This window comes from Dermacentor andersoni, chromosome 4 (assembly GCF_023375885.2).
Source record: "Dermacentor andersoni chromosome 4, qqDerAnde1_hic_scaffold, whole genome shotgun sequence".
In the NCBI taxonomy this organism is placed as follows: Eukaryota; Metazoa; Arthropoda; class Arachnida; order Ixodida; family Ixodidae; genus Dermacentor; species Dermacentor andersoni.
In genome coordinates this window covers 92,999,515-93,018,261 of record NC_092817.1, presented here as the reverse complement: position 1 = coordinate 93,018,261, position 18,747 = coordinate 92,999,515, and the positions used below count along the sequence as shown (strand labels likewise).

The 18,747-nt window shown below is 45.7% G+C and overlaps 1 protein-coding gene across 7 annotated transcripts in view; it reads right to left on the bottom strand.

The window, feature by feature from the left end:
• LOC126536479 (uncharacterized) overlaps nucleotides 1-16,952 on the bottom strand; it is a 34,161-nt gene extending 17,209 nt beyond the window's left edge. For 4 of the 7 annotated variants that reach the window (XM_050183459.2, XM_055074038.1, XM_055074039.1 and 1 more), the window contains exons 1-6: nucleotides 16,798-16,952; nucleotides 14,034-14,184; nucleotides 11,722-11,931; nucleotides 10,163-10,235; nucleotides 3,348-3,593; nucleotides 156-392 (exon numbers count right to left, since the gene is read on the bottom strand). In XM_050183459.2, coding sequence (XP_050039416.1) covers nucleotides 156-392; nucleotides 3,348-3,593; nucleotides 10,163-10,235; nucleotides 11,722-11,931; nucleotides 14,034-14,167 — 900 coding nt within the window. In that variant the 5' untranslated portion in view covers nucleotides 14,168-14,184; nucleotides 16,798-16,952. Of the gene's footprint in view, nucleotides 1-155; nucleotides 393-3,347; nucleotides 3,594-10,162; nucleotides 10,236-11,721; nucleotides 11,932-14,033; nucleotides 14,185-16,388; nucleotides 16,715-16,797 lie in introns of those variants that run through there. The other 3 variants (XM_050183460.2, XM_055074037.2, XM_055074041.1) reach the window with 3 other exon arrangements.
• Nucleotides 16,953-18,747: the final 1,795 nt, after the last annotated feature.

Here is an 18,747-nt window from a genome sequence, read left to right as displayed (position 1 = left end):
TGAACGATTGCAGCGCCAAGTCCTCCTCTATTCTTTCTGCCATAACAACAATGTTCTTGGAAGCGTAGCCTCCGATATCGGGTGGCATGCGCCGGTGCGCGGCCAAATCTCGAAGGCCATGCTAGAGTAGCGCTGCGCGCCTTTGCAGTACTTGCCTGTGGAGTCGAGGTGCCCGTGAAAGGGGCCCAGCTGGCCCTAGGGTGCACCAGGAAGGGCGTCGCCGTCTGGTGCTGGAGCGTGTGCTGCGGTGGTGCCACGTACACGGGCGACGTCGGGTGTCGGTAGCGCAGCGCGGCAGCGTCGTAGCCGCTGGTGACGTGTTGCTGCGCGCAAGCACGCACACACGGAGAACGCGTTGCCACCGTCTTAACTACCGTTTTCTTCACCGAGCACTGGAATTAACAGATGAGGGGTGGGGCGTCGTTACTCACTCTTCGACTCTCACAGCATGCACGGGGGGTGAATGCCCTTCGGGAAGTGGATCGTGCAGCGTGGCTGGTGGGTGAAACCTTTAAGTATAATTAAGGCATATGGGCTCTAATGAAGCCGGCCTAATAACTTTGGATTATTTTCTTGTTATTCTGTCTAAGTCTACATAATTCTTATTTTTTTATGTTTCGCTTCTGGGCATAGAAGCTTCTTTCTTCCAACAAAAGCACCAGTCTTTTATTTTAAAATTATTTTCTTTGACACGAGTTCCCGCCAACGATTCTTGAGTAATGGGGATTTCAATTGCGTAGTGTATTATTTCGTTATGTTCTGATACCCGCTGCGGTATGTGGTTTAGTGGCTATGGCACTGCATTGCTGAGCTCTAGCTTGAGGTCGTTGATTCGATCCTGGCCGCGGCGGCCGCTTTTCGATGGGGGCGAAACGCAAGAACGTTTATTTACTTAGACCTAAATGCACCTTAAGGAACCCCAGGGTGTTAAAATTATTTCGGAGTCACCCGGTATGGCGTGCCTCCATCAGATCCTGATTCTGGCTGTTAAAACCCGAGAATTAAATTTCAATTATGTTCTCACTAAACGCTAAATTGAAATAAACGACACACAATTGTAAGGCCGGACCGAAAGCAGAGTATTCGATAGTCTAGTAAGAATTTCAGATCTCCACTTTGCGGTAGAGAGGAACAAATGAAGTTGTGAATTTGTTGGTAGCGTGTGTCGTCATTGTGGCACAACGTTTATACACTACGAAGTGTTATCTAATAATTTTGCCAACATATTTTATTGTGTAGTCTCTCTAACTGTGTGGCCTAAATGACTTGCGATCATGCGAATATTTCTCTGGAGGCTACTATTATGACAAGCATCAACCCTTTAACAAAGAAGGGAAGGGGAATATGCGGAGAAGGAAAAAGCTTCCCGAAGTCTTAGCGTATCTGTCTACCGAATGCTTCGTCGGCAGAGGGTTGCAAACGCGCTGTTACAGCTTTATTAAACTTTTACGCAGAGTTTGTTGCCTTCTTTAGGACTAAGTTTCAGAGCAATCTGCTGTCTATTGTGGAATAGACCGAGTAGCCTTGAGCCTACTTCAGTCTTCTGACAAAACAATTTTTCTGGAAAATTACACTTAGAATTATTTCGTTCGGTAAGATATTTGTTACCTACGCTTGCCATGGCCGTCACTTTTAGCTGTTTACCGAACAGGGTTTCGGAGAGGACGAGTTCAGAAAAAAGGAGCATATTTTGCCGAAACGGAAATAATAACTATTGCCGACGATCACTGCAACATATTGCATGACGCCAACCAAAGCCACGCTGCTATTAACAGTTGTGGCGACATTGGCAGCCTGGAAAAATGATAGCAAAGGTAACACTCAACACTCGTCTCGGGTAAATATCTTTGTGTTAATTTTCCTGCAATTAGGCCTCTTTTCCTAGCCTTCAAAATAAACAAGGGGCATTAACAACATGCGCCCGGCCGAATATTTTTTTCCAAGTTTCACGTGCCAATGTAAGTTCCTCGAATAGCAAGAGGGAAAGATTTGCACGTGTTATCATGAATACATTAACACACATCAGCTTGTATGCTTCAAATCAGCGTTTTGGTGTCGCACCTCTGTAAGTAGCTACAACCAAAATAAACCGTGCATTTACCAAAGCCACCGACAGATTTGGTGTATCTCCTGGATGCATCGATAAAGAGCATTGCGGGGGGTTGGTTAGTTCGAGTTCAGTTTTGTAATGAATGTGCATCAAATGGTACAGGACAGTTAAGACTGATGACAATGGCGCTGTGTCCCATTTGTTGGGTTGTTATTGCAATGCTATAATGACCATTCAAATTTGTGTTGTTTGTTAGCTCGGATGCTCCGCGACTGCGCTCGAAAGCACACTTCCGGAGCATTTTTTTTTTCAGAAGCAGTCAAGTCAAGCGTTACACATTAGTAATACTGCCAAACAAGTTGAAGGTAGCTCTCACATGAAACACACATTCTAGAACTCTTCGTATCTTAGCATTATTCCTCGGCATCAAGAAAGAGGGGCCATATATTCATGTATAGTAAGTTTTCATAGGTTACAGTTTCTGTGTGTTTGCGTTCGCATTTGACGAAGCAGTTCGAAAATAATCTTGGCGAACGAGATAACTTATGAATTCTTCTGGTGTGCCACATTACAAATATTTATTGCATTGCATTCTAATCTACCATTTACCATATAATTCCATGTACCGCTTACGATCATATGTCTCTGGTAATAAAATAATCATGACTCTCAGGTCATTGATGAGGTCCTAGAATTAAAGCACATTATTGCTTTCCCACATTCTTGTCACATAAAGCCTCTGATAACTTGCAAATATATTCGTGGCAGACCGCAAGTGACAGTATGTTAGAGGCTATTCGTCGAGAGTGCATAATGTAGACCTTATTTTGACACGACGACATAACTCGTCACTTGAAATCTTCATCATTCCCGAAGGGCACAGTAAAACGAAAAACGGCGATGCATTAACTGCTTAGAGCTACGAAGACAGGACACAAGGTGAAGAAAGGCAGGTACTCGGCTTTTCTGGCGATAAAAAACTTTTCAAATTAGTCTCAAGAACACAAGGCTGCAGTATCGAAGGGTGACAAATTGTTACGTCCACCGCAGCTCTTTGAACACGACTATATTGAGAAAACAAAGTGATAATCGAAGACTTCTATGTATGAGTCAGCAAATCCTTAGATGCCGGTTACCGCTGGCGGCCATGTTGAGGAATGTTGGTTTTCATGGCACAATGGCCCACATATTTTTTCGTAATGCAGCTAGTTTGATGCCCTAGATGCACGCAGATCTGCAACCGGTTACGTTAATATGTCTTAGACAGTTTTCCAAGTTCTAAAGAAAACAGCCTTACCATCTGTGCGGCAGCAGCTGCTGCAGCGGTTGCGTCATGCGTCTGTGGTTGCTGTTGCTGCTGCTGCTGTTGCTGTTGTTGAGAGACGGTCATGAGGGGTGTGTACGTCATCTTGTCTTCGGAGCCCTCGAACTCCGCGTCGAGCGTGGTGTCTGGCTCCTCGGTCTTGCCAGCCGCCACTGTAGGCCCGTCGAAAGAACTCATCATGCCCTGGTCCAGGCCGAACGCGTCACTGGTCAGCTCCTCCTGCACATGCCAGAAGTGGAACACATCATGCATAACGATTTTGATGCTGACGATGATGACGATGATAATGATTTCAAGAGTCATCCCCTTCGAAACTGGCCGGTGACAGATGTCACCTAGTCTACTCGAACTAATCAGTTTTTACTGCATCCAGCATTTTGCCTATCTCATTTCTGTTTTACGTGCAAGCGTAACTTGCCAGGTCTTCAAATCGGCGGTGTTTGTCTGAGGCGGCGAAGCATTCTATACGGCACTAAAGTGGCTCGTACTTTGTCTTACATTCTTTACAAGGCTAATTCTCGGAATTTTCAGAATGACAGCCCAGAAAGAAATGTCATGAAACAAAACACCAACAGCACTTGCCATTTATGCTAAATCTTCTAAGACTGAAATATTAAAAGTGTGAAACAGTAACATAAATCTCAAAATGATGTAATTTTATTGGTGAGGCTCCGGACTACCTCCGGGATGGGCCCACGCAAGCGGCCGCTATTTCACCAGAAAGCTCGCCTTCGTGCGTAGCGCTCGCTACCAGCATTTCCCGGTAAATATTAGGCTTACATAAGGTGCACTGACCGGGAAGCTTGAGAAGCAGTCAGGGATTTCTTAATGCCATCGCGTTCCACTTTTAGGCGAAGCTTAGGCGTCCTCTGCTCTGCTACTCTAGATACAAACCCAGAAAACGCCTGGTTCCGTAAATCTGCCCTTCAAGCTCAGCCAGGGTCCAACTGGAACGCGCAGAGCACCGATGGTGCCGAGCAGCGCCTGTGTGTTTTCCGTTAATTTCATCTCGTGGGGCGATACCTGTAGCGCTACTGGCAAGCTCATCCAACACCTCCTATATAATTTCATCTCGTGGGGCGATACCTGTAGCGCTACTGGCAAGCTCATCCAACACCTCCTATATACTTGTCAAGCATACAGGAGGTGTTGTCTCATCACGCCAGCCTCCTGAAACATCTGCAGTGCAACGCTAACCAATGCTATCGCTTTCGATGCTTAGCCTTCGGGTAAAGCTGACAATTTCTTTTTTTTCTTTATTAAGACTTCTACCTTTATATTGTTACCTATGCCTGTAAAACCGCGGCCCTATCGACTGCTTCCTTCAGTTTATTTTTTACCACCAATACTCTAAACACCCCTTGATTATCTCGACCTCCGACTATTACTGCTCGTGCTCGCTTTGAATCCCAGTGCTTCTTGAAGGTAGATGTTCCGCTCGGCTACGTGGATATCTGTGTATTCCATTAGAATGTGATCAGTCGTCTCCGATCTTTCACGGCAGCATACACATGCTTCATTCTGTTTCAAATGTTTTCTCGGGTATGTTTTTGCCCTCAAGCCACCAGCTCAGGCCTCAAATAGTAAGGCACTATCCTTTGTGTTGGCGAATGCTTCGTTCTGAGGGCCACTGCTTCGTTCGAGCAGTAGCCCTCTGCAAGATAAAGTCATTTGCAGTTAGTTTGCACGGGAAACTGCTCGATGGAAAAAAGGAAGAACGATACCGAGAAGATTCACACCTTAGTCTCGCTCAGTGCATAGCGAGGGCCTCAGATTCGATTGCTTTGATGGCGTGAGGTATCACGAGGGTTGCAATGTGGGCTTGTTGGTAATGCGTCTTCAAGGGGAGTACGGTAGCGCGATTAAAAGACGGGACAAAAGAAGACACAGCGCTGTGTGTGTCCCTATGTGTCTTCTTTTGTCCCGTCATTTAATCGCGCTACCGTACCGACCCCGTGAGGTATGACATTATGATTTATTGGCCACTTGCCTACACCCTAAGCGGCGATTACAAATGAAATATTCGTAGCGCAAGTACATGGGGAAGAAGGAATAATAGTCAAGACGGGCTTGACAGAACAGTGAAGACTTCTTCCTCTTGTACTTGCAGTACGAACGTGTATTTAGTAATGGTATACCAACATGGTCAAATGTTCACGGTTCGATTAAAAAAGATGTTCCACATCAGCGACTTTGGTGAGAGACGGCACTGGCTAACGCACTCAGTACTAATCTTTTGCACACGGAAAGTAACTCCGAGCCGCCAAGCAAAATTTAAAATTTGAGTGGCGCCACGATCAAGGTTGCATCCGATATAAAGTACTTTGATTTGACTATCGCGTAAGCTAGCATGCAAAAGAGTGCACACGCAAGCAAATTATTTGCACGCAGACCTTCAAATAGGAGGAAGTTTCGTGGAATAGGAAGAGTTTGCATGAACCTGAAAAGATAATGAACTTGCCTTTGCATATTCATGGAAGGTGCTTGACATTCAAACTATGGAAGATGCTTGACATTAAGGGGTCGTACATAGCGCATATCGTCCTACTCGAGGTACTTGAATACATTTTTAGTGGAAGAGTTGCTGGCAATCAAATCTTCCTTTGAAGAGCTATTGCCACCAACGCTACGCCAGCTGTACGTTACTGCGACACGGTCTTTTCTTTGTTTTTCATTGATGACGGGCTCTGCGTTCAGTTCTGGCGTTAACTGCTTCATAAACTTGGAGGTTCTCGCTCGACTTGCAGTCGAGTCAGTATAGAGACATTGCATTTACTTCCACGTCGATCGATAACGGGGAACCAGTGCTAAAACTTCTGTAGCCAGCAGCAGACAACACGACGTAACCAGCTGATGGACTAGCCTTTAGTATAACACACTGTGGTTTCGAGACGATCTCCTTCACTGATTTATGCACGAACGTCGTGCTTCAGCGGAGTAGGTAATTGCATTTTTCATACGTGACTGGGCAGTTACGAGTACGAACGGACGTACGCGTGCAGTTCTCAGCTACCTTCATTGCGCGTGGACTCAGTCTGGTTTCACACATCAAAGTGCAGGCGCGTATATAATGTCTCGAAATGCTTAATTTTGTAAGAGGCCCAAGTGGCTGGCGTCTTGAAAGGCTACACCGGCGCTGGCAGAAGCGCTCCGAGTATGCTCACCAGAGATCATGATCTAGCGCCATTCGATGTAAAACGCAAAACGTTCCCAGCTGCGTGAAAGTGCCCAAATTTGGCTCACGCTTTAACGGCGACATTACAACGCATCGAAATTTGTGTTGGACTATCACGGTGGCATCATTATTGTCATTGAGACGCTGTCTTGATAGCCCGAGCATCAGGCTCACGTGATCAGGCTTCGATCAGGCAGTCACGAAGGTAATTACGGTTTGTTAACCCCGTTTTCAAAAGAGCTTTAGCGCCACTTTGATGTGAATGCCACCTTTCGCTTACAGAAAAGCGACTAGCAAACCACACGGTGGGTGCAATTAAAATATGAGCTGCTATCTTAAAAAAAAAGGCAATACAGATCCCACGCCCTGTTGGAATTGCTGTTATATGGAATGTTTTGCAGGCGGCTGGCTATCCAGCATTGTTTGGGCTTCCGCAAAGAGCTACTAGGGAGACGAACGTGTTTGTGAAAATCGAGCAGTTGGTGCGCGTGATGCGAGCGTACGCGTCTGCGACGACAGCAGCAAGACGAGGACGACGGCGACGGCACTCGTACGACGGTCACGGCATGTTTTATGCTCCGACCATTCAACGCGAGCTTACTACATGCCGATTGTTGGCTAGTGCGTAGTTGTAGGTAGGGGGGGGAGCGTAAGCGAGAAACACGGGGATTATCACGTCACCTGCGACGAAATGTTTACAGAATCGTACGTACTTATGTCTGTCATGTCATCTATATTAAAAGGACGTAGAAATTTGTGCTCCGTCGAAGAAAACCTGTTCGACCTACGTGGATCGTGAAGGTAGTACAATGGTGCACAGTCGCTGTCGTGTTAGCTGCAATGGGGAAAGGACTGGGGAACATTGGTCGATCCCGAAGGCTGGGCGGCAGGTCAACGCAGTATCTCGAAGCGCAAGATGCCCCGAGGGAAGAATGCCAGAAACTAGCATGTGGCGCACGTGCCAAACTGGTCTCAAAGTGCTAGCTGGCTTTGGCACGAGGCGAGTATGCGTGTGTCGAAAACCTTCCGTAGATGAAAACATTTTAGAAAGAACGCGAGAGCTGAAGTTCGGCTAGAGGGTGTGTTATTCGCCGTATTCATATTTGTGTGCTTGCTTAAGAAATTGTAAATGTGGCAATAAAGAAAGAAAAGAAAGTTGCGATTTACCCCGAAGGACGAAGCATCGATTGCGATAACAAATTAATACACAGCTATACGAAGTAAGGATAGTAGTTTTATCGGCCGTATAAGCTTGTACACATTCGCTTACTAACTAAATTAGGAAGCGCGGTGTCACGCGCGCTCAAGTAAACCAGAACACATCTCACCTGATGACCACGGAAGAACTCGCTGTCGAAACAATGGAGCGAGGACGCGCGGAAGCAGCAGCGAGCGAATTGACCTTCGTGCTGCCTCTCGCTTGAATGCGAACTAAGTGGCGCGAAAACAGTGTGCAAACGAAACTATTAGCCCTAGACCTAGTGCACCTAGACTGTAATCCTCACAGATCGCTCTTACACCATGCAAGTCCTTCGCAAGCAGTCGATGTCGTAATTGTTTTGTTTCAACACTCTTTTACCTCATTTTCGCTTTTGCATGCTTCGCGTGGTGAGCATTTTTTAGGAGTGATTTCTTCGAGGTTCTCAGTTATTTTTTTTTTTTTTTTTAGCGTGAGGCTGGCCCTACGACGATGAGCCCGTTCACGAGCCAACCCTAGCTGACGCTCGCGGTAGGCAGTTTGTTCCTCACGAGTACGCACTGCTGGTGGTCTCCCCATAGTTGTAGCTTGATTGGAATGTGCGAAACCACTAATCTAAAGCTCCGTATATTGGGCGCAAGGCCCCCCAAAGGAAGTGTGGGTGCTGCAATCGATTTGACGATTGGTTGGATTGGTTTGACGATTGACGTCTTTGTGTTTCTTAATTAGATTACACACGGGTTCGGCAGCGATGGAGATAACGACGTCAGTGACGGTACACCCGCACTTCGCTCTTGTCGCTTGCGTTCGATGTCTCGAGTTTTCTCGGTGGCGTGGTTAGTAGCATCCGCCTGGCATTGAGACAATGACAATCCGTGAGACAATGAATGGCTCATACCCCCTTAAGCAGTGGCTCATACCACCGTAAACGCGACCTCCCCATTACGACGACAGAATAGAAGTGAAATTCTACGCTGCAATGACGAGCGGCAACGGAGCCAGCTGTGGAAGACTGCGACGACGACGAACGCGGGAGCAGTGGCACGGGCGCGGTAGCGCCGAGGGGCACCAACTACCCTAGCCAGCTGTGGAAGAAGACGACGACGCTCGAGCCATTGCTGATGATGATAGTTTTAGTGAACTCCGACAACGACAGCACCGGGTCCGCATAAACAGCTTCGCTGTAGAAGAGCGTTACGTAATAGAGTATTCGGCTGCTGTGCTGGAAGCTAGAGGTTTGATTCCGCCGTCGGCCGCGCACTTCTTTTCATTAAGAGGCCCGAAATGAGGGAAGTTAGGAGCTCACCTACCTATTTGCCGCAAAGTGACTCAGATGAAGCAAATAACGATTTCCAATAAAAGACCCAACCAACCAACCAACCAAGCCGACAGGATGGTTCTTAAACCAAGTTTTGCTCTATGCAGAATTGAGCTGTTTGTTGAATCCAGCAGAATGGCTGTCGTCTCGTAAGAAGAAAGACGAGGATACCTCAGTGGAGCGAGGCACGGAAGTGTGCACAAAAGAAAAAGAAAAGTGACCGACTAGAATGATTGTCGTTCTATTTAAAAAAGCCTTCGTCCGTCCCTACGACGTAGCTTTCTCTATTTCAACCATGGACTTTCACTTTTTAGCGATTTCGACGTAGAAATCTGGCTAGGCTGATATTGTAACAGGCTATAGGATTATTTCACGCAGCCCATTCTGTGGAAGTGAATTTATTCACCGCGCGAACTGATGTCAGCACGCACAATGTTAGCAGGGGTAACATATTCAAAATAAAAGCGGCAGAAACGATAATCCCAAGATATATTTAAGGTCTGCCAGGGAAGCAGTTTCGAGCAACTACATCCTGAAAATGTCAGTTTGCGGACATATGAGCAGGAGTTGCGGTTTATTGCAGTTCAGGAATCGTAACAGTAGCTAAAACAGATCATTCTCGCACAACAACAACGTCGGTACAAAAAAGAGTGGAACGGCAATACCAAGGAAAATGTGAACACAAGAACTAGAGGAATGAACTGGATGGCGTTTGGGTTAATGTTGAAGGCTTGAGAGAGCGACAGTGACCCAACATAAAATGAAGTACTGGCGACAAAGAAATAAGAATTGTATGAAGATGAAATACTTATATACAACTGAGAAACGGGCTATGGTGAAAACATCTTTTTAAATAATATGGCCGTGTTGTAGGGATGTACTCAGTTCATCGAATCGATTCTTGCACTTGGAATTGAAAGCATTAGAACGAGTCCGAATTCTTCTGGAGCAGTCCACTATAACCCAACGTATCAATCAATCAATCATTTTATCAATCAATCAATCAATCAATCAATCAATCAATCAATCAATCAATCAATCAATCAATCAATCAATCAATCAATCAATCACGCTAAAATTAGGAGTGCTTGCCCTACCTTCGAGACGACTCTAGGGTTTCCGGTTGGCTCTTCACCAGGCAATCGTCCGTCTAGTGTACGGCCCCAAGCACTGAGAAAAAAAAGCAAACATCAAGAAACAGCAAGAAACGCCCTATGTAAACCTAGGAAAGAGTATGGCATGATGAAGCACCCTTTTCAGCGATACAGAACCTAATGCCTCCACCTTTACGCAATACATCTTAATTTGAGTCGTTCACGAAGCTATCAAAGGCAGTCAAGTAAATCCCACCGGGATTATTTAACGAAATATGGTTTGCCTAATAACAATATAGCCCGCGAATAATATCCTGACAGTGCTACTTACTTACGCGTGACTGACAAAACTGACAAACGTTCTTCCATCCTAGAATAGTTAACTTACTATAAATTGAAATTTCGCGTTCAGTCTATGGGTGTCTGATATGTACAGATGTCTCAAAGAAGTAGTTGTCACACGGTTTCAGCAAGCAAGGCATTGATGTGTTTATGAACATGTGGTATCCTAATTAGCAACGTAAAGTTGGTAAACGTTACACGTGAGATAACACATGGTTCAAGTACAAAGACCAATGTACACCGTTATGTCTTCTGTGTAGAACATAACTAAGATGTGCGAGTCGCCTTCTAAAATTGTATTTATTTTTTCCTTAGGACGTAATTTTGAAAGCAAGCGGCACCAAAACAGTGCCGAAACACAACAGCATAGTTATGTCATGCAAAAAGAAACAAGAAAAGAAATACGCTAGACGGGAAGGAGGTTGAAGTACCTTGGCTTTTGCACAATGTTTTATATTATTAAATCTGAAGGTACAAATACCGCATCGACTCGTGTAGCAGCCCAGCTAGAATATCAACCCATAATGTGGATTCGCCAGTGAAGGGCCTTTGAGGAACCCGCCGTAGTAGAGTAGTAGCTATGGCGTAGGGCTGCTAAGCCAAAAGGCGCCGGATCAAATCACAGCCGCGGCTGCTGTGTTTCAGTACGATGCAAAAGCTGCTAGTGTAACGTGCATTTGGTGTATGTTCCAGGTGGTCTCAATTATTCTAGAGTTCTTCTCCTACGGCATGCTTAATAATCAAATTGTGGTTTTGGCACGTAATGTCCAAGGATCTTACTATATCTTTTGAGACGCGTTTTTTGCATTGACCTAGAAAGTACATAAGATTTATACTGGGAGCAAAAGCAAGAAAGACACGCTCCAAGCATGGTGATTATAATTAAATGTGCGCATTTTCAAATTAGCATCTGTAGAGCAAAACACTTCGTACTGAGTGTAGTGTACAAATTTTAATAGCATCAGAACCATCATCACACCTAACAAAAATTAGGCTAGACATCCTAACCATTGCTAAAATTTATTGTAAGAAAATGCGGCGGTTGTGTATAATCGTCACAATGTTCGCATCTGTAAACCCTAGCCTGTTTAGAGAGTAGTAAAGCTCTGTCGAGCTGTAGAAAGATACTCCCGATTTGCAAGAAGCCTAGCTATTGGCCCTTGAAACCTTTCGCGTATAATAGAAAAATAGAACTGTTGCTTCTTTATGTGGGTACTCACAGCGTCTGAGCGATGGAGCCAGAGGGTGGTATGGCAGCCGCCGTCGCCTGATCCGAATCCAAGGGTACCAATGTGTACTGGGTTCCGGCTTTCAAGTTGACCATAGAACTGGCGTCCACCTCGATGTAAAACTGCGGTTTCTCGCTTACTGCGCTTGGATTGGAAGAACTTGCGCTGTTGCAACTGCTCGCTGTGTTTGGACTGTTCGTTCTGCGCCATGAAAAAGAAAACGAAAATTGCAGGCTCGCTCTCTTCTACGGTTTAGCTGTAGAAGATCTCGAGATGATTCAGGAGCACTGTTAATGTCTGAGCATTCTACAGTTGTCTTAAAGCAAAGCTTTCTACGTCTCGCTGATTCGTCCGTGAGCGCCGAAAACGCACTGCAGAAAAGCCAACTTACGCATCTGCGTAAACACTACAGTTACTTTCGCAGTACCGCGCCAGCGTCGACTGGCCGGTCGTTCAGTGCCTGATAACGGCGCGAACCGACGAGCTCAGCAAGAGTAGCGCATGCGCACAAAGTTCACTGGAAGCGCAAGATGCGTCTGCTAGGCATGACACCACCCCTGTCGCGATTAGCTGATCTTCCCTGCTTACCGGAGTCAGCAAGTGCGCGTGAACACGGGCTCGTCTTAGGACCTAGAAAGATGGTCGAACGTTACGCTACCCAGACGAACTGCATATATCTGCATTGCATTGCGCGCGTCACGCAATGCATTCCCCGCCTTCACCATGGGTAGACCGCGGGTGCAGCCCACCGCAGAAGAAGAGGCTGCCGTACGTGAACCCAAGTGTAGAGTCGTCCATGAAAGTGTGAGAGTGTGCGTGTAATCAACGGCTACATGGTCTAAAATAAAGGCTATGCAACTTAACGAAATGTGTCTTCATTCAACGTCAACGTTCGAAAACTGCAATTGTAAACAAGCAACCAAATCACATATGCATAGCATCGGGTCGCTCAGCATTTCTTGGGCTCGTTGCGTGGTCATTGACTTTGATTTTGATTTAGTTTGCATTGGGGAAAAGCTTGGCGTTCAAGCATCTTTCTTTAAGGAAGGAGCTTTGATTTTTTGAAATGCTCGTACGCGTCACATAATATAATTTCACTTCAGCAGTCCTTTAGTTAATACAGTCTGTAGACAACGTGGCAGTGGAGTGGTATTTATGCAGCGCGTTGCCATTGCGTTGGTGAGCATTCCATACTGTGCTCCAGATTCTGCATAGAAAAGGAAGAGGCCGCGTGTATTTTCATGAACGCGCTACCACTGGACTGATGTTGCCTTTAGTTTGCACGTTTGCTCCAAGTTATTATAGAAGGCAGCATAAGTGCTGGCAGGCGCGCAATGCAAGTAGACGGTAACATAAGTGTGTTAGGGCTGTTGAGTAGAAAATTACCAGAATGACAGCTAGCTAGAGTGAGAGGGACCATGAGTTAGTGAGATGAGTGCAGTGTACATTGGCCGTGGAGCAGGAAATTCTCAAAACCCTAAGAGGCGAGTCAATAGTGAGACGAAGGCTCAGATGACGCAAAGAGTGAGGTGTGACAAGGCTAATGACATATGGAGGACCTAGGAAGAAGAGAGCACCACACCCTGAGCATGGCGATTGACCGCAGGAACCATTCAGCGCAGAATTATGGATGCTCGTGTGCTGCGACTTCAGACTTGTAAGCACAGCATGAGGCTGCAGATTATCTGAATTTATGCCCTACCAACGGCGAAGCGAATACGACAATAAAAAAATGACATCGTGTTTTGTTTTGCATCATTTAGTCATTTTCTCATAAGGATCACAATGCTGAGGCGTCCCAGCATCGAAAAATAAATAAATAAAAATAAAAATAAAAGCGATATAATAACGCATTTCACTTTTTGCATATCACAAAGTTTGCGACCTTCCCGTGATAACAGTCTTGTAACAGGTTAAAAGCAATGTCTGTACGTCCCTTAGACAACAACTCTGGCAGAGCTCTGACAACTCTGATCCTGAGCGCCAAATATGTAGCGTGCGAAAGAAACGTGTTGCGTTGCTGAGCGCTATGTCGCACGTTCGATGCGCGGCAGCGGTGGCCGAATTCCTATGCGGGATGCAAAAGCCGCTCGTGTACTGTGTTTAGGGTGCACGTTAATGAACACCCGATGGCCAAAATTATTTCGGCGCCCACCACCATGGCGTCGCTCATAAGCAACTGTGCAGTTTTCGGACGTTAGGCCCCACAATTGAATATGACATCGTTAATTCTTGCCTTAAAACACAGTTGCTTCACAAATACGTGGACACGCGCGTGCGTATAATGAGAGGACGGTAATTACCTCTCTGACGCCACTGGTGACGAGCCTAGGGTGTCCACAGACTCCGGATAGGAGTTCTGGCGCTCGTCGGTCTCTGAGGCCGGGTTGCTGGTCAGTACAGTCGCTTCCGGGTCCTGCTCGGCCTTGTCGCACATCGCACTCGACTGACGCCCTGCGCCCCGCCAGATACGGGCACAGCACGCGAAGGCACAGGTCGGTGAGGTAGCCTTCGAGCTAGACTCCCTATACTATTCGTCCCTGTCATGTGCCCCCGTTGACGGCCGCGGTAATTTGCGCTCAGGTCAGATCTTCAGTAATCTGGTATGAAGCGTTGATGGCGAGTTGAGTGCACGTTAAAGCTCGATGGTTCCGAAGAAAGGGGTTGAATAAGTACGCATAAACTGCGACGAACTCAAAGGGCGACGCTCTTGGATGAGCCACGTAAGTCGCAAGTAATGCGGTGATCCACGAGTTCGCACCCTTTCGGAAAAAAAACCTGCAGCTAAACAGGAGTAATGCACGGCTACGCGCAGTTGGGTCACAAGTGATGCAGAAATTAAGCACGAATTGAAAACAGCACGTAGCTCAACAAGTTGAATCGGATCATGTTTATTATCGTCCGACAGCCATCAACTAACTTTCCTGCTTCCACTTTCCAGCTCAATGTCAAGTAAAATCAGTTATGCAGGATCTGGAGAAGAATGCTTCTTAACATAGAAGCAAGAAGCTTGTAAGCACGGTCCTCTAATATTTCGAATGGACTGGCAGCTCAATAAAACAATAGTGGGTTGCTTGAAACTTTATCTGATCAATTGCAAACGACATACCAACAACAATAACCTTTCGACATTCGTAGGCACTAGCGACAAACAGCTAACATCAACCACTAACATCAACCACTAACAAACCAACGCGGTCACGGCATTCCTAAAGAAAAATGGTACTTAAGTAAGAAAGATGCACTTGCAGATAAGCGTCTTACGTTCAGGTAAGCAGGACACATAGCCCCTAGCGAAACTGTCTGGCGGGGCATGGTGACATATTGTAAAAATATGCTTTATATGTACGTCGCACAAGGGTCCAAATAAATAAATAAATAAATAAATAAATAAATAAATAAATAAATACTAAGAATAGTGGTTTATCACGTTTTCAAACAAAATCCTTCAATTAGCTTCTCAAGAAAACCAAGTGGTGAATGGAATGAAGTACCGAAGAAAATTGGATTAGCCTACCACGGTAAAAAAAAATGGAACGGGGCTAGTCTTAATTCGTTCCTGAATTTTTATTAATAGCCGAGCCATGAAAGTCGCGTATAGTCTATAGCCTATGGAGAGTCCAACCCTATTTTTCGGCTGTAAAACGTTTATTCTTACCGTAAGATATAAATCAGGGTCAAAAGTAAGAGCTATCAGTGTTCATAAAAGAAGCTCTAATGCTAGGATCGTTCATATAAGTAGGTAACAGCTAATCGTCAGGTTGGATAGCGTCTCGAAACAAAAAGCTGTGCAAACTCAAAACCAGGTCAACAAAAAAATAAATGCAGGAAAAAGCAAACAAAAGAAGGATATTTCACAAAATATATTTTCATGAATTCTCGTTAAGGCTCAGCCACATGAAAGGAGAGGCAACGGCCGGAATTGCTTAGTTACTTATATAAAGATCGATAAAGTCCACACCAGCTGAGCAGGGCTTAGGTTACAGCTGACGTATGTGCTGGCTAGATTACAAGGCACAACACGTGGACGAGGCCTCGGAAACAAACAAAAGCGAAAGGGCATTAAAATGGAAGTTTAAAGTTGTCGGCGTCGTATCTGTGAAGGAAACAAGAAAAATCTGATAGGAATATACTACGAGAGAGACCGTTGACACAATATTCGACACACCCTAACGCTAACAGTGTCGAGACAAAATCTTAGAAGGCCATAAAATTCGTGCTGTCAAAAATAAACAGAATTTTGTTTACAGCAGCGACGCAGAAACCTAGCCATGAGAAGCAAAAACCTTGAACAGAATTTACGAGACCACCGGCAGGAGCGCCGCAGCCATGGTCCTGCCTACTGTACTAGTTAGCTGCTAGCCCTACTAACCAAAGCTATATGGCTTATGAAGAAAAAATCTATTGAAAAGAAAAAGAACCAGATACTTTATTAAATCAAAGAAGCAGTGCTGTGAACGCTGGACATGTGCCTGGACCAGCTGCACGTAGATTTGCAAAAAGACAAGGCATCGTCAACCAGTCTCAGCTATCGACCACGAACTGATGTCCGAAGAAACAGGGAGAAAAATACGGATATGCGCTTAAAACAACGCGAGCAGTTTCAACCGCCACTAAAAGCAAATCGCAGTAGTACAAGGTAAGTCGAACTGACTCACTCAATTCACCTGTTCGCTGCAAGAAACGCGGAAGAAGGGACCCAACCCGCCGCTAACCCTTCTGCAGAAACGCGCAAGGTGTAGGCATCGTAAAAGCGCGTCGTAGAAAAAAAAAAAGTACCTCGAAAAAAAGAATTGCTAGCTACTCATATCAGGTACTGCGAATAAAATTCAAACAGCAGGGTAAGTTCAATAAAGAGAAGAGAAATCTACACGCTGAACAACGACTGTCCGAATGCGGGTCATATCATAGTCTGTGGATTTGGAACGCAGCGCATGGAGTGGCGCGGCTCGGCGAGGCCCGCGCGAGAAAAAAAGAATGTCAACGTCGAACGCATGTCGCGTGGTGCTTGCAGGCGGACGCCGCCCCGAAGAAAGCGGTTAAAGTCACGCATGTGAAGTCACGTACCTGTGCTCTCTCGGCTCGTTCGGCTGGCAGCTGCTGCGGCGGCACACAGGCGTTCGCGTAGTCCGTGCTCGCCCGTGCAGGCCTCACGAGAAACGATGCATTCCTTTCCTTTTCTTCTCACACCTTAGCTGGTCCTCGTGGCGTGGCGTTTCTCTTCTTCGTCACTTCGTTTTATACCAGCACGCTTTTCTTTCTTTTTTTCCCGGCTTGATGGCAATTACGATGGCCTCTAATGTATCATTAGGCCCGGTTTTTATTTTGAACGGGCAAGAATGGAAGTAACTTTAATTTTATGAAAGCATAACTGGGGTTATTGAGGGTGAATAGTATTGGAAATGAAATAGCTGTGCACTTTTTCTCATTAAGCGAAGCAAGTGCTTCGAAAAAGTGATTGGACCTGCTTACGATCTTGGAAAGACAATGAATAAACGCGTTTTTTATCGAGGACAACGAAATAATTATGGCCTGATGAAAGAAGATATATAATATAAATAAAATATGCAGACGATATTTCGATAAAACGGCATAATTTACTCATTGCTAGTACGTACGAAGGGGAAGAACCGAAAGTGTAGTTGTCCATCTCACGCGTCATCTGTTAACTGCGTGAACAGGTAATGCCGAGAGGGTGAACTAAAAGCAGTCCGCGTTAAAATAAATAGTGTCAGATGATATAGCTTCGTCCAAAGACAGTGAAAGTCTATAGTGAGGCAAAATTAGCTTTGAATGAGTACACTTGCATATTGATTGCAGTATTTATTTTGGGACTGACGCAAACGCGGTCATCTTGCAAACTTGCGAAAAGCGAGTCGCCAAACTTGGAACGAATACGCAAAGCTTTTGTTTGCATTCGCAGGCCGCCGCATGTACTAATAATAGGTAATAGTAATCACGATCAGCTGGCATCTGCTTTTACGAACAGTTGTAGCCTAAGAACTTTCTAATGCTGTTAGCATTCCTAAGATATACTTCGCGCACTTTCCAGTAATCTATCTACGTGCGTGTCTGTCTCTAACCGTGTTTATGGCCCCATAGACCCAGCTTGTCTGGTGGCATCGTGGTCGTTTGGTCGTCGTCATTCCAGCTTTGTCTACCGATTCTCGTAGTGACGTCGTGCACACGCCATCATCGTCATAGAGTCGTCATCACGCCATCTCAAGCCAGTGTCGCCATTTAGTTGGCATCACACACTCGTCGTCGTCCCTTTGTCCTCGTGCCGTCGTCGTCACACAGCCGTCATTACACCAGGGTCATCATTTCAGAATCGTCATTGCACCACCGTCGTGCAGTCGTCGTGATGCCGGCCTGGTCCCGCCATTGTCGTCTTTCCAAAGGTTTGTCATCCGATTATCTTCATACCGGCGTCGTCAAGCCGTCGTTGTCACCATCATTGCTAGTCGTATTAACGTCGGCAGTTGTCTTGAGGTGGGTTCTGGCTGAATTTTTTTGTTAAAACGGGTCGTCAGCCGGATCGCTATTATAGACGACTACATGAATTTGATCCTTGACGTAGATAACAAACTATTATCCATATAATACACAACCCTTCTAGGTATGGCTGGGAGGACGCTAATATCTGTGATCGATCCGGTGCGATGAAGGCGAATGATCAGGTGATTTGGGCGTCTCCTACACGTTGCGAGAGTGACAAGGGACGACCATATCATGAGAAGCCAGCAAACACTGACACCAAGGACAACATAGGGGAAATTACTTGTGCGTCATAAATGGCATGAAGAAACGATAAATTAATCGAAATTAAAGTGGATAAAAAAACAACTTGCCGCAGGTGGGAACCGAACCCACAACCTTCGCATTTCGCGTGCGATGCTCTACCAATTGAGCTACCGCGGCGCTGTTTCCCCATCCACTTTCTTGGGTATTTATGTGTACTAGTAGAACCCTGGAAGCGTTAGTCAGCGCCACCACTCACAGACCTTGGCGGTGGAA